Genomic DNA, 14,096 nt, shown 5'->3' on the forward strand with positions numbered 1-14,096 from the left:
GATGCCATGAGAAAACAACCCTTGGTAGGCTTTTGGTTTTAGACTGGATAATTCTCTTAAGAGGGAGCATCAGAGGAGTGAATTAAAGTCTCATTTAGAGGCGGACAACTATTGATGGCTGCTCTGCATTTACATTACATTGACATTCACGACATCATGGTGGAATTGAAGCAAACCATTTACATCCTATCCTTGCTGTTGCAGAGTCAATACAGAATTTTACTCCACGTAGACTCTAGGTCTTCATTTTAAGCCCCACCAAGGGAAGCCCATGAAGCTGGGTTAATGCCAGAGTTTCCTTTAAGGGCCAGAAGACAACCCAGTATGCAGCACCTAGCTGAGGTGCCACAGAAGAGAAAGAATCCAGTTATGAATCAAAAGAGCAGTGTCAAGATCTGACAATACATCCAACAATGAGTAACAAGGCTTTGCTTTGGAACATTCAATTCACTAAAGATGGACTAGAAGACATAGCATGAAAGTCGCTGAAGTTAAACCTGATGCTACAGACACAGCCTAGAGATTCCCAACAGAATGCCAGCATTTAAGAGATGTATCTGTAGATGTAACTGGACCTTTCGCTTACAGATACTGGTCGACTGCACAGCATGAGCCCCTGTCCATCACCTGGGTGTACTGGCAGGGGATTTTCCTAGGCACTATTAAAACCCATAAGCAAACCCTTTACACAACTCTTGTGGGAGAACTTTCAACCATTTTGCCTGTGGTGTCTGCCAAGGCACTTTATCATCCCCAAGTCTAATGTAATCCAATATAAAGGAGGATTAGTTAAACAGAAATTGTACATATTAGCAAATATTTTTGCCCTTCCAGATGAATGATGCTGTTTTGATATGCCACAGCTTGTCAAAGCTGCTAAAAACAGCCACTAAAGCCATTGTAAGCTCAACTGAGCAGCAAAACATAGAAGTCCAGCTATATGGTAGATGTCCCTGACACACAGCCATTCAGACAACAGAGGTGACACAGTCAATGCAGGACACCTGCATCTTTCTGAAGCAGTACTCAAAGACCAGCCCAGAGACCCTGCAGCTTATTAAGTGGCACTAGATGTCTGTTCCCCAGGCAATTCCACCTGACCATTTCTTTTTCCACTGCAAAGGAATAATTACAAACTAGTAGAGGGGATTTTTTCTCCCTAACTCAAAGACAAAATGGTTCCTAAAGAATTCCCATTCAGGCTGATATTTCACTACATATGAGAGTTAGATTTTCCCTTTATCTTCAACTCCAGATCAATGGAAACACGTACAGCAACGTGCATTTCCGGTTAAGTAACTTCATTGAGGATTTTCTACATTTTTAGGTTTTGTAATTAAAATCAATATACAAGGCTGTTAAATATTCCTTCTTAAGCTCATTCTATTACATCTCCGTAAAGTATGTTCTCACACTTGAGCTGTGCCACTACAGGCAGCATCAACACAGCTGGTGCATTTAACTTGTTCTGCAAGCTCAACCCAGACTCTGAGCACAGCTATGCTATGGAAAGACAGAGTAGCTTCCGAGTGACTTCAGAGAGATGGGACCAGGGGCAGTGTGAGTACAGGACTGATATAATGGCTTATTGAAGGAAACCTGCCTCAGAACATCGTTCTGTAAGAAAGAACCTGGGACTGAAGTCCTAATGGGGACTCAATGAACTTAATTTGGGGGAAATAGGATGGAGTACATGCAGGTGGGGTCCAGATTTGGGAAGTTTTGAGATGTTATGGTCATCATTTGACCACAAATAGTGGTAGTGCAAAAGGGAAAGAGGAATCATTCCAGTCCTCTTCCAGTGAGAGCACCATAAGGTGTACATATACAGTACATCTTACCCTGATAAACATTAAGACATTAGGTAAACTGTATTAAAGAGTATATATCTTCTAGTCTTAACACTTGAAGTAAGTTGTAATGATAAAAGTCCCACCTGAAGCCCAAAGTGTTCCACTGATGTTTGGGAGCAGCAGGGCAAGTCTTTTGCACTGCTTTGCTAGTGTACTCCAACTGTGCTAAAGTGGACACCACTAAAGATGCAAAGGAAGCTCAGCTTCAGTGATGACTTGGTTTTCCTGTCTGCCAACAAAAAGTCTCCCTGTGCCAATTTTACTATTGGTGAACTTAGAATCATACAATCCCAAACTGGTTTTGGTTGGAAAGGACCTTCAGCTCATCCAGTTCCAACCCCCTGCCACAGGCAGGGACACCTCACACTAGAGCAGGTTGCTCCGAGCCCCTGTGTCCAACCTGGCCTTCAACAGTGCCAGGGATGGGGCAGCCACAGCTTCTCTGGGCACCCTGTGCCAGCGCCTCAGCACCCTCACAGGGAAGAGCTTCTGCCTTAGACCTCAGCTGAACTTCCCCTGTTTCAGTGTGAACCCATCACCCCTTGTCCTATCACTCCAGTCCCTGATGCAGAGTCCCTCTCCAGCATCCTTGTAGCCCCCTTCAGACACTGGAAGCTGCTCTGAGGTCTCCATGCAGCTTCTCTTCTCCAGGCTGAACAGCCCCGATGTTCTCAGCCTGGCTCCATACGGGAGCTGCTCCAGGCCCTGCTCATCCTTGTGGCCTCCTCTGGACTTGCTCCAACAGCTCCATGTCCTGCATGGAGACACCAGAACTGCACCCAGCACAATGGCCATGCGAAAGGATCAGAATTAAGGGGAGACTGGCTTAATGAGAATGACCAAGTTACTCCAGGACTTGATGCAAGCTGCCTTAACACTTTGGAGTCATGTTTTTAGATGCTGAACTAATAAGATGACTCAGTGAACTGGTTTCATACAGACGTCACAGAGGAGGCAAGTCTAAAAACTAGAATGTTTCTGAATCTTTTAATGAGGTGAATGTCTGCTCCTGCCTTTGTTCATAGAATCCTTTTGTCGTGTGCACTTCCATAGAAATAAATGAATCTAACTGGATAGGATGTTCTGTGTTTTCCTACATCAAAATGTCAATAAATACTACACTGCTAACACAGGGAACAAAAAGAAGCCTTAAACAGACATCAATATTCAGTGGAAACCAGGCAGAGGAGGATCTCCACATGTATCATTTGGAAGCATTATATAATTTGCATGCAAATGAGACTGGGTTTTAGTTGGAAAAAAACCCTATTAGAACACATAGGATCAATACTGAGAGATCAGAAGCAACTGCGTTTACTATCAGGAAATGCTCATAGCAACTTTTTGTTCAATTCAATTCAAGAACTGTTTACATAAATTCATTATGCATCAGGGTGTTCTGATAAAGCCGTTTTCTCCCGAAACAATGAAGAATATGCATTATGATGCTTTGTGTAATAAGAATGAACACACTGACTCCATCAGGATTTTGGGGACAGAGTGAAGACTTTCAGAGGAAAGATGGAAAAAAGCAGTAATTCCCTTTTCATCCGGGTTTAGTTTAAGAAAAGGGAGATGCAGCAAAAAACCACGGGGAAATATCACCACCTCCTATCCCCGCTCATGTTCTGTGATGGCTTTAAGACTTCCTCAAGATAGATGGGATTGAAATACTTCCACATAGCAAAGAGCCACTATTTAAAGTACGTTGTTATATAAGAAGCATTTTTCACACTGACACACACCAGTTCAAACAGTACAAGAAACGCCCCCGAGTCTGTCACCGCCCCCCCCCAATACCTCCCAAAGAAGAAGGAACACAACAGAACGGCAACTTCTCCCAATCATACATATTCTGTATTATAATGCTGATGAGTTTTAATCAATCCCAAAATCTTGCACATCCTTTGACTCGTGTCATCGGAACGGGGCTGTAATTTCACACAGTGTCACTATCTTTCTATGAGGAAGAACGGAAGGAATATCTTGTACTGTCATTTTGTCCTTTGTAGTCTAGAATGTGAGAGATTCCTTAATTGACATAGTGTCATCGCAAAAGTCTATTCTACATAATTACACGATGGCAACTGAAACCAGCTGTCAGCCATTCCATTACACTAAGTACAAACAGACATCTCAAGAAAAGTCACTGTTTCGAGTGCATCAATTTAACACCATTACTACTTTTTCCTTGAAAATGTGGGGTTTTTGTATTTAGTGACCTGGAATATACAAAGATGAACAGAGAAAGCGGAATAAAACAGCCCTTTCCCAAAGCCGGGGCCCCAGAGGAGTACTTAAAGATTAATTGTGATGCATACCTAGATATAATTATTCCCAATCATCGAGCAGCTTTCTGACTTCCACAATCCTTCATTGTATTAACAGGATCCCACTTATAACGTTTTACATATGAACTGTGACTCATGAGTTTCTACAGCCTTTGCAATGGCATAGAGATGTCCTTTGTTAATTTACTCAGAGTTCTCCTGGCACAGAAAAACCATCATTCTGCTCCTCTCACCTGTCAGAATCCTCTCCACCCTTTTCCCTTCTCCTTTACTTCATTTTCCCTTAATGATCCCGCAGCTTTTTGTCTCCTGCCTTCCTTTTCCATGCTCTTTTCTTTCTTTCCCATTTCGAGTATATTACCACAAACACTTCTACCTTTACTCCCTCAATCTCCTAAACATCGGATTCACCTTTAGCCTTTGGTATCCATCTCTATGGTCCAGTTTGTTCCCTCTCCCACTCCTCCCTTGAATAAATGAATTTCCTTCCTGAAAACCCCACACATTTCCTTTGGGTTTATTGAAACTTAAGCCTGAAATCCGAAAATCTACTTGTGATTCACAACTTTCCCTGGCATTCATTTCTCTCTCCATTTCCCTTCCAGCATTTTGCATAGTCCAGGGACAACCTTTTATCCAGAGGGCAGTGTGGCTTTGCTGGTTTGGGGACTCGGGGTTACCTGGGGAGGGGTTGGTGGTTGTTTTGCGGTTTTTTAATGCTGCTCACCAGAAGGCTTACATGTACCTATAAAGTCTGTTAGAAAACGGTTGCTGTGTCAGTTCAGACCAGTTTGTCTTTATCATTCAGGGATTTGGGAGAAGATGGTCTTTCAGAACAAGAAGGAAACTGTTGACTCAGTGTCAGGAATCGTCGTAATCAAGTACGACTTGAGATAAAAATGTGAGAACAGAGAGTTTCAGTGACAAAGTGTGATTTCGGAGTACTGATACCACAAAAGCTACTTCTGCACCCCTAATTCTTCATTATTGACTCAGACTATCAAGGCTGACTCACTCGCTCTTTATGCCTGGGCCATGTCATATAACTTCATATCCCCATGCCTGAACTGCACCAACAAGTTGTTTTTCAATGCAACTACTCAACCATAAAGGTGTCTGATCACAAGCTCCTAGTCTCACAGAACGCCACAAAGGCAGAGCTGCTGCTTGCTGATGGGCAGCGTCCTCTGACACACACTTCTGCTCACAAGAGGTAAGCTGGACAAGCTGCAAGTGCTCAGGATGAGAGTTGCTTCTGGAAAGCTCTAGGATTGTCTGCTGCTGCACAGGATTTGATTGTGCCAGCTCTAAAGGGTGATGGGTGCTGGAAGTCCATTTTACCAAGTCCTTTTTGCTTTGATGTATCAATACAGGGAAAAGAGGACATAAAATCCTAAACTCACCCCTGGTGCTCGCTCAGGGCTAGAACAAAACTTGCCTCTGCAGCAGCTGAATGCTTTCTATTCTTATTGGGTTTTCCTTTTTAAAGAAAGAAATAACTAAGATGGCACCTGTGCACTGTAAAACAAAGAACATGCACTCTGCAATGAGGAGGATGTATTTAAAGAGAGGGCAGCTGGAAGTCAGAATACTTGTTTGGTGCCATGGTGATGTTTAGAAACAAAAGAAGTGATGGGCACATGGTGAATTTGAAGTCTGGCCTCTGAGAGACACAACTGCAAGAAGAAACACTGATTGGAAAGACACAATAGAATAGATTGTACCTTTATAAAGTGGAGTTGTAATCCAGTTTGTATGGGGAAAAGGGGATGGAAGCTGTGGCCTAAACTCCACCGTGTCACAGCAGCGAGCACAATACAGCATAAGTGACATCCTTCTTCTCAAAGAGGCTCGAGGCTCATTGAGTCTGGCAATTCAATTACCCTCTCAACCCAGAAACAACCCCTCCTCCCCTGTCTTCTACTCCTGAGCTCAGGTCTAACAACAGAACAGCCACAACAGCTACATTGTACATGGCTTGTAAATATCTAAAAAGCCTCAGGCTTAAGAGAACAAGAATCCCTGACCTTTTAAGATTGCTGGAGCAGTTTGCCAACAAAACAAACTACGTACAATGGACCTCTTAAATACCTGACAAAGTAATTCATTTGCAGTACGCCGCTGTCTAAATACTCTGTATTAATAATAAATTGTGTTTAAATGAATACCTGCGCGCAATCCTGCTCACTGCTTACACAGGGATGAGGACCAGGGATATATTGAACTGTTTCCCTCCTAAACAAGTAGAAAGGTAACCTGGTGAAGGGAGTTTCTCGAGTGATGAAGACAGCTTCAGAAGCAGGACAGGGAGTTCAATAAGCGTAGAAAGTATACCCCAGTTTACTGACCTCAAATACCTGAATGTTCTATATTTCACCTGTTCCTTTTTGTCTCAAAGCTCCCAGATACATCGATGAGATTTTGGATTAAAAATGAAAAGCTTATTTACAAGGTGAAACCAGACAAAACTGTATTTACCCATTTGAAATGTATTTTCAACATGTAAAATATCCTTGATCACGTGAAATAAATACTTTTATGACATTCACACAAAACTATTCGGCAAGCAGATTGCTGCATGATACCTGACTGATTCTGACAATAAAAGTTTAGGGGGAAATGCATTAAAAAGTGAAAAATTCCTTATTGGTTCCATTAAAAACTTATCAAATTAGGAATTTTGAGCGTGCTTGTCTTGTTTTCTATCTGCTTTAAAAGTGTATGGTGCAGGAAGCCTAGGCACCACAGTGACAGCACAAGAGGGGAGAGGACACTGCAGGAGCAGCCATGGTAATGGCTCTCAGGCTCTGACAGGGTCATGACTTCAGGTTTCCTGTCTCAACTGCCACCTTCTATCTACGGCTTGCTTGGCACAAAACAGGAGTTTCAAAGCGTAGTAGTGTAAAAACAGTAGCACACACCCATACTTGGAAAAAGAAATCCTATTCCTAAGGGAAACCAGAAGAATTGACAGTTATTTTTGAGGAAGAACGGAGATTTATTTCCCCAAGAAGATGCTTGGTACATGAATCGCAGAAGGCACAGACACTGACATGGAGGCCACAGATGTGCAGGACTTGATTCTCAGCCCATGACTTCAGCTCTTCGCTAAGCATAGGATCACAGAATGGTTTGGGTTGGATGGACCTTCAAAGTTCATCCAGTCTAGCCCCTGCAATGAGCAGAGACACCTTCAACCAGATCAAGTTGCCCAGAACCACACCCAGCCTGACCTTGAGTGTCTCCAGGGATGGCGCATCTCAACATGTTTGGTTGTGGGGTTTCCTCACTTTTAGGTTTTTGATTTGAGGTTTTGGGGGGTTGTGTTGGCTTTCTGTTTGATTGGTTAAGTCAGCACTATAGCTCTTGCAGAGGAATCCTTCCACAACCAGGTTATATTGGATTTCTTCCAACAGGATAAGGGGAGAAAGCAATGGGTAAGACGATGTAAACTCACACTTGGAACTGGAATTCACAGAAGGATGCAATTTCCCATCCTAACATCTTGGCTAGCAGAAAACAAGTACCTGACTTATTAAAGTTTCCTGCGTGTGGATGCTTCCTGCTGTCTAAGCAATTATCAGGCATCAACAGGAGGTAAAAGCAGTTACCAAAACTGCTGTATACATTTCATACAAACTAGTTTCAGAGTCGATACAGTAGCTATGGATAGACAGGGATAGGGTCCAAAAAGAAAGGCTGGAGATAACATTTCAGTAATCTAAGATACTCTCTTTTTTTTCCGTAAAGATTATTCAGCCTCCCGAGGGAATAGCAGTACACTGGTGATGCTTTTTTAGAGCAGGATTTCCTGATAAAGCAGCAAGTGATCAGGTCACCTGCTCAGGGCAAAACCCCGACATCTGTAACTTCCAAGATGATTTAATATCATCAAACAGCCCAAACTCTGTAAGGTTGATCACTGACAGTCTGACAGCTTAAATCTGGACCTATTAAGACCTAGTCCTTCTCACATCTTCTGTGGCACTCTTGAGCCCATCTTCCCTGCTTCCTTATTCCCAGCTTTAGTGGTGGATGATCAGGCCCTTTTCCTTTCCTCAACACATCACCCTATCCTACTCCAAGCAACACATAATTCATTTCTTACTAAGAAAACACCATCCTGCTAAAATACTTGCATAAAATTTGCTTTAGGTTACCTAAACAAGCTACAGCACAATGGTGAGATGGAGACAGGCAGTTTCATTACTGCCTTGTCCCTTCTCTCTTCTGTTTGCCTGCTTCATGATTCCTGAAGAGGTAATAAGCAGCAGTACAACACAGAGTATAGTATGGCTGCAAACAGATACCTACATTCAGGCAAATAAATGCTGCAGTGACAGGATACATGCACATGCTGGACATAATACCAATTACTGCAAACCATATCAACACACAGTTAATGTTATAATTGATACATGTACCTTAATATCTCCTCTTATCCTAATGTTTCTTGCTAAGGTGCAGAATTTACCAGTGACTTCTCTTCTTATACTACAACACACTGTGTAGTAAAAGCAACGTGGCTGTTAACTTGCACACGGCAGTGCTGCTGCTGCCCACTTCACTCGGGCTTTACCTGTGTTGGCCCTTTCAGCTGCAGCTAAATGAGACATGTTAGAGCATAAAATGCAGCCAGAAAAACCTCTGTAGCACCCCCAGTAGATTATGAGTCTAATTGGACTTCTCCAGACAAATAAATCACATGGCACCTAATGAGGGGAAGCACATTTTAAAAGGTATGAGGCAGTCAGTATCTACTCATCTTTAGGCTATCCAAGGCAGCCTAATTAATCTTGTCACGTCAACTTTGATGTCATCCTTGTTTCTAGTTCTGACTGTTAAAAGTCAACTGTAAATCACAAATCCAAATAATGTCTTCATGTTTTGAAGATTTCGTGATGATTACAGTATAACAACCTATTAAGAAAGGAAAAGGTACAGGACCTCCAAAGAGGGGTTCTCTTTATTCCTGTTGTATTGTATTAATAGTCTAAGTGGGGGACTACATTTGCACTCATCAGAGCCTCTTACTATAAACTGCAGGAAAACATTCCTTGAGATAACCACCTTTGTGCCAAACTGCTGCCCAAAGCAAATTCAAACTATCATCACTTCTTAAAAAAAAACCCCAAAACCAAAAAGCTTTTCAACAGTAATTCCTCAGGTAGCAGCAAGGTTCAATAATTACATTGCAATGCTCAGGGGTTTGGAATATCATTGCGTTTGAAAAGCATCAAACCCCAAAACATCAGCGGAAAGTAACCTGATTTGCTCTACCCATTATCTGTCCAGGCCCAGAACAGAACTAAAACCAACTAAAAGCTGATCGACTTTAAAGCATCTGTTGTAAAAACTATTTGTTTTAAGACTTCGTAAAGAGAAACCTTGAAACACAATCTCAGTAACAGGACTGGTGCTACCTAATTCCATGTTCCAAGCCTGATGTTACCTTGTTCGCAATACTTGTGATGAATGACTTGATGTCCAGATTAGTTGGGCAACTCTTCTGACAGGGGGCATCTGCACACTTTAAGCATCTACAGGAATAAAGGAAAACATGTCAAGGAGATGTGGAACACAAGCGCTGCCAATAAGGTTTTCAAGTTAGCATGGTAGAAGATAAGCCACAAAGGAATAATAGAGAGCATCTTCATTAAATTTCTATTTAAAAACCTCAAAATTAAAACATGATCATTATTGATTTGCATTCAACACTGACTGGTTATGTTCTGTTGACTCCGTTTTACAAAGGCAGGCAGTAGGATGCAGTTATAGACATATGGACTACAGATGTCCCAGTATTAGGAAACAATGCCTAATTACATAGAAGTCACTTTTCCCCTGGCATCCAAGATTGCTCAACTTCTGACCATATCATTCTTCTATTTGAAAAACATCTGTGCTGGGAGCCTGAATGTATTCATGTAGTGCTGGAAGTGTCACTGTGGATTACATTCTGGAGGTTGGATTATCAGACATGCAAAAGCAACAGTATTTCCACAGCAGAATTACTTTGTCCTGTATGTGCCAAAGACTTAGAATGTTGATAAACTTTCAAGTCACTTCTCTACGAGTTTCCTGCAACATTTGTGACCTCTGAAAACAATGCTATTGACATTAGAGTCAATGAGACTATTGAAGATTCCCAATGGAAATCCCCAAAATGATCTTCTTGTCATCTCTAATGACAAAACCGAACTGTATATTAAACCACAAGTAAGTAGCAAGGAATTATTAGCTGTTCCTGCTTAGTCATCCATGAGGACAGAAGCATAGAATCAAACAGGTTGGGAAAGACCTTTAAGATCATCAAGCCCAACCATTACCCCAGCACTGCCAAGGCCACCACTAACCCATGTCACTAACAGTGATATACACAGTGAAGTACCACTCTGGTTGCTTGCGCAAGTCCCATCTAAGAATTAAGCTCTTGGGGTATTCTATGCAATCTGCAGTAAGGAAATGTAACAATAAATTAAAAAACAAAGGTAAAAAGTCAGCCTAAAGAGTAAAATGGTTCTCTACTAAACACAAAGGTACTTGTACACACTTTCGGTTTTACATATAGAATCGTAGACTGGTTTGGGTTGGAAGGGACCTTAAGATCATCCAGTTCTAACCCCTGCCATGGGCAGCAACACCTCACACTAGACCACGTCACCCAAAGCTCTGTCCAACCTGGCCTTGAACACTGCCAGGGATGGAGCATTCAATCGCATCAATATCACAGGTCAAATGCCACACTACCACTATCTCAGAACTCATTCAGTTATCCCAGATGCTTCTTCAATATCATTTCTTTATCAGACAGAATTCATGTAAATTCACTGTGGGTTTTACAATCTATGGCAAAGGAAATAAAACCTGGGTTTTATGTATTATCTGAGCACAACTACTGAAGTTCCACTAGTCCACCTTTAGGAGTGGTACTTGTTACTGGAACTGGGTATTTTCAACCACAGAACATCTGCAAGAGACCCGTGGACTACATGCACAAGGAAATGACAAGCATATGAAAAGGAATGAAATGTTTCAAATACCCGCAGTGAAAAACTGGCCTGATAGTCAATCACAGACACTGCTTTTGGTTTGCTTTGGGGATATTTTGGTTGGGTTTTTTCAATTAAGAGTGGAATAAAAGAGGAGACCAAGCCAGTTCAGCAAAAGATTAATCTTTCACCTTCCTATTCACTATCATCTGGCTGGGTACTGAAGCACCATGGCACCAGCAAAATGTGAAGGCAGTTGGTAGAGGCTGTCCGGATTCTCTCACAGAACTAGTAGTGATGGGGAAAAGATCCCAGGGGATATATATAAAGGAAAAAAGGTCTCAGAGGCTGCAAAAGCTAAGAAATCTGATAAAGCCAAATCCCGGTTCAACACCAGAGCGGGTTACTAGTTCATATAGCCAGACGGCAGAGGGCTCTGGCAGAAGAGCACAGTAAGTTTAGCTGTGACTTCAATACACCTTAAGTATACGCTGCCCAGCACTACCCACTGACAGACCCATGTTCTGAATGCCTTAACAAGCAAAAGCAGGCCAGTGGGGACCTCAGAGGGTGGATGTGGCCAAAGCACTGAGTCAAGAAGTCTTAGCATTCTAAGCAGACTGAAAGGCAGCAAAGTTTTAGTACTAGAAGCCAGAGAAAAACGACATACACTAGACAAAATACACGAGTATGAGGGCTCGGATGATCATTTTGCCTAGTAGGTAGTCAGAAAAGACATAGAAAAATCACATGTTCAAAAAAGGCAACAATCCTATTCTGACTTTTTGATCTTCACTTTCCTGAACACAGTTCCCTTTAAAATACAACAGTCCTGTGTCCAAGACCAAAAGAATGGCATTTTACATAAAAAGCATTTACGTCGATTATATAGAGAATAATTTCATGTCAAAAATTACTAGAATGGCACCTAGCAGTATAAGGCTGTGTGGAGACCTCAGAACAGCTTCCAGTGTCTGAAGGGGGCTCCAAGGGTGCAGAGAGGGACTCTTCATCAGGGACTGTAGGGATAGGACAAGGGGTGATGGGTTCACACTGAAACAGGGGAAGTTCAGGTTAGATCTAAGCAGAAGCTCTTCCCTGTGAGGGTGCTGAGGTGCTGGCACAGGGTGCCCAGAGAAGCTGTGGCTGCCCCATCCCTGGCAGTGTTCAAGGCCAGGTTGGACACAGGGGCTTGGAGCACCCTGCTCTAGTGGAAGGTGTCCCTGCCCGTGGCAGGCGTTGGAACTGGATGAGCTTTAGGATCCCTTCCAACCCAACCCAGTCTGACTCTGTACATTCTATGACAAGCAGTGCACACATTCCCCATTGTGGCTAACAAGCATCTTCACCACATTATTTTTCTTTGGATTTTTGATCTGTTTCCACAAGTAACAGCTGTTGGAAATGTCAGCTACTGGGAGGGGGGGTGGTGGTGGTGGTGGTAACGCAAACTGGAATGTGAGTTTTGGGGAGGAGGGAAGGGTGCCATGAATATGCCAGGCCAGACTTTCTCTTATAATAATACCATCTTCTGCTTCTCTGAGCACTCTGCAGACTAAAGTGCACCAGCCTGCCATTAATCCCACTTATCACCCTGACAGCTCAGTAATTACACTCCCGCTCTAGCTAGGTACTGTAAGGTACTGTAGTCCTAATAAAACATCAAGCACTGTGCGGAATACATGCTGGTGAGGTGTTTTATTAAACTTGGGGGGTTGATCATCAAGTGACATTAGTGTTGACCTACTTTCCTATCTAACAATAAATTATCCTTTGACTGTACCATAATAGATATTACCGAGTACATTTACTGTACCGAGGAGCAAAGGTATTGCAATTTAGTGAACCAGGCACAAGAAAAAAAGTGTAAAGAAAAATAGGAGAATCACCCAACACAAAGTTATTACGTAAATTGCTGCAAGGGATTGATCCTTCCAAACATCACATCAAAATACCACGCTGATAAGAACACACCAACAATTACCACAAGCTTCAATTCCGCATGTATGTCCCCATGTGAAGAAATCCCACATGTCCCATATGAAGAAACAGTTAAGTATTACACTCCTTTCCTTTTTCTGGAAGTGTATTCCCACCCTGGGAATTCCCACTCTGTTGTTCTACAAGGTTATTCCACTTCTCTGCTTTTAGCTCAAGATAATGTGAACAACAAGGTAGAAATTGAGATTCCATTTCTCTCCTTCACCAAATTGCAATGAAGAGCTCCATGATCATAATTTGCTACAGCAAAAGGCAAAACAAACATCCCCCCTCCCAAAATAAAACCCCAAACCCCGCAAAAGCCACCCACAGAAATGAAACACCTGTGGTTTTAAGTGGTCTGATTATTCTGGGCTGCATATATACACAAAGCATCAGACAAAGCCAGACCTATGCTAATCTTAGCATATATAGTGCAGCATGTCTTAGTAAAAATATAGGAGAAAATCCTTCCAACACCCTATTATCATTTTTTCCCCTATTTGTTCATGGAACAGCATCTACTTCAGAAACACAGAGCCTAGATGTTGTATGTTAAAAGATGCAATTCACAATATTCACTTCACATGCATATTGATTTCCATGTAAAAGGCAACACCAGAATCTGCATCGCTAAAACCCAAACTCGAGGAACTCAAAGGAATGCTATTTTCCATTCTGGAAGCACTTAGCTGTTACTTCAACCCAGTCTCATAGTGAAATGGTAAATTAAGTTAGCTATAAACCCCCTACCAATGCTATGCAACTATAGCATATTTATATAAATATTTATGCAAATATTATAATTTGGCATCACTTTAGAGACATGCCTGTGAGTATGTAACGACAGAAAATCATGTTTCCCACACATCCAAGCTCAAAATTTACATCTTTTACCCAACAGTGTTAAATTATACATATGTATCCCCAGTGAACTTCAAATCTTTAACTTCTTCTGTTTCAATGTTGCAAAACTCAAG

The 14,096-nt window shown here is 42.0% G+C and overlaps 1 protein-coding gene across 3 annotated transcripts in view; it reads right to left on the reverse strand.

Annotated features, from left to right (window-relative positions):
- Positions 1 to 14,096, reverse strand: part of DPYD (dihydropyrimidine dehydrogenase) — a 353,065-nt gene that overhangs the window by 241,373 nt on the left and 97,596 nt on the right. For all 3 annotated transcript variants that reach the window (XM_065675625.1, XM_065675624.1, XM_065675626.1), the window contains one exon: positions 9,597 to 9,684. In XM_065675625.1, coding sequence (XP_065531697.1) covers positions 9,597 to 9,684 — 88 coding nt within the window. The remainder of the gene's footprint in view (positions 1 to 9,596; positions 9,685 to 14,096) is intronic.

This window comes from Lathamus discolor, chromosome 3 (genome assembly GCF_037157495.1).
Source record: "Lathamus discolor isolate bLatDis1 chromosome 3, bLatDis1.hap1, whole genome shotgun sequence".
NCBI classification, from domain to species: Eukaryota; Metazoa; Chordata; class Aves; order Psittaciformes; family Psittacidae; genus Lathamus; species Lathamus discolor.